General features: G+C 61.4%; 1 protein-coding gene across 1 annotated transcript in view; it reads left to right on the top strand.

Annotated features, from left to right (window-relative positions):
* The window catches only part of PRPF19 (pre-mRNA processing factor 19), a gene marked incomplete at its 3' end in the record, with an annotated part of 10,422 nt that overhangs the window by 8,083 nt on the left and 2,085 nt on the right, over positions 1–254 (top strand). Inside the window, exons 6-7 of the mRNA XM_009275295.1 lie at positions 34–75; positions 177–251. Coding sequence (XP_009273570.1) covers positions 34–75; positions 177–251 — 117 coding nt within the window. The remainder of the gene's footprint in view (positions 1–33; positions 76–176; positions 252–254) is intronic.

Below are 254 nucleotides of genomic sequence, written 5' to 3'. Positions count from 1 at the left end.
GAAACCACCACCACCCCCCCCCATCTTTTGCAGCTTCAAGACAAGGCTACGGTGCTGACCACGGAGCGTAAGAAGGTAAGCGGCCCCGTTTCGCTCCGAAGGTGCCGCGGCGGCCGGGACGTGCTGTGCCCCAAGAGAAGCCGATGTTTATCTCCGCGCCGTTTTTCTTTTTGCAGAGAGGCAAGACGGTTCCGGAGGAGCTGGTGAAGCCGGAGGAACTCAGCAAGTACCGGCAGGTCGCCTCGCACGTGGTG

Source organism: Aptenodytes forsteri, unplaced genomic scaffold, assembly GCF_000699145.1.
Source record: "Aptenodytes forsteri isolate BGI_AS27 unplaced genomic scaffold, ASM69914v1 Scaffold506, whole genome shotgun sequence".
Lineage (NCBI taxonomy): Eukaryota > Metazoa > Chordata > Aves > Sphenisciformes > Spheniscidae > Aptenodytes > Aptenodytes forsteri.
Note: the sequence above shows the minus strand (reverse complement) of the source record. Positions and strands in the feature narration are given on the sequence as shown.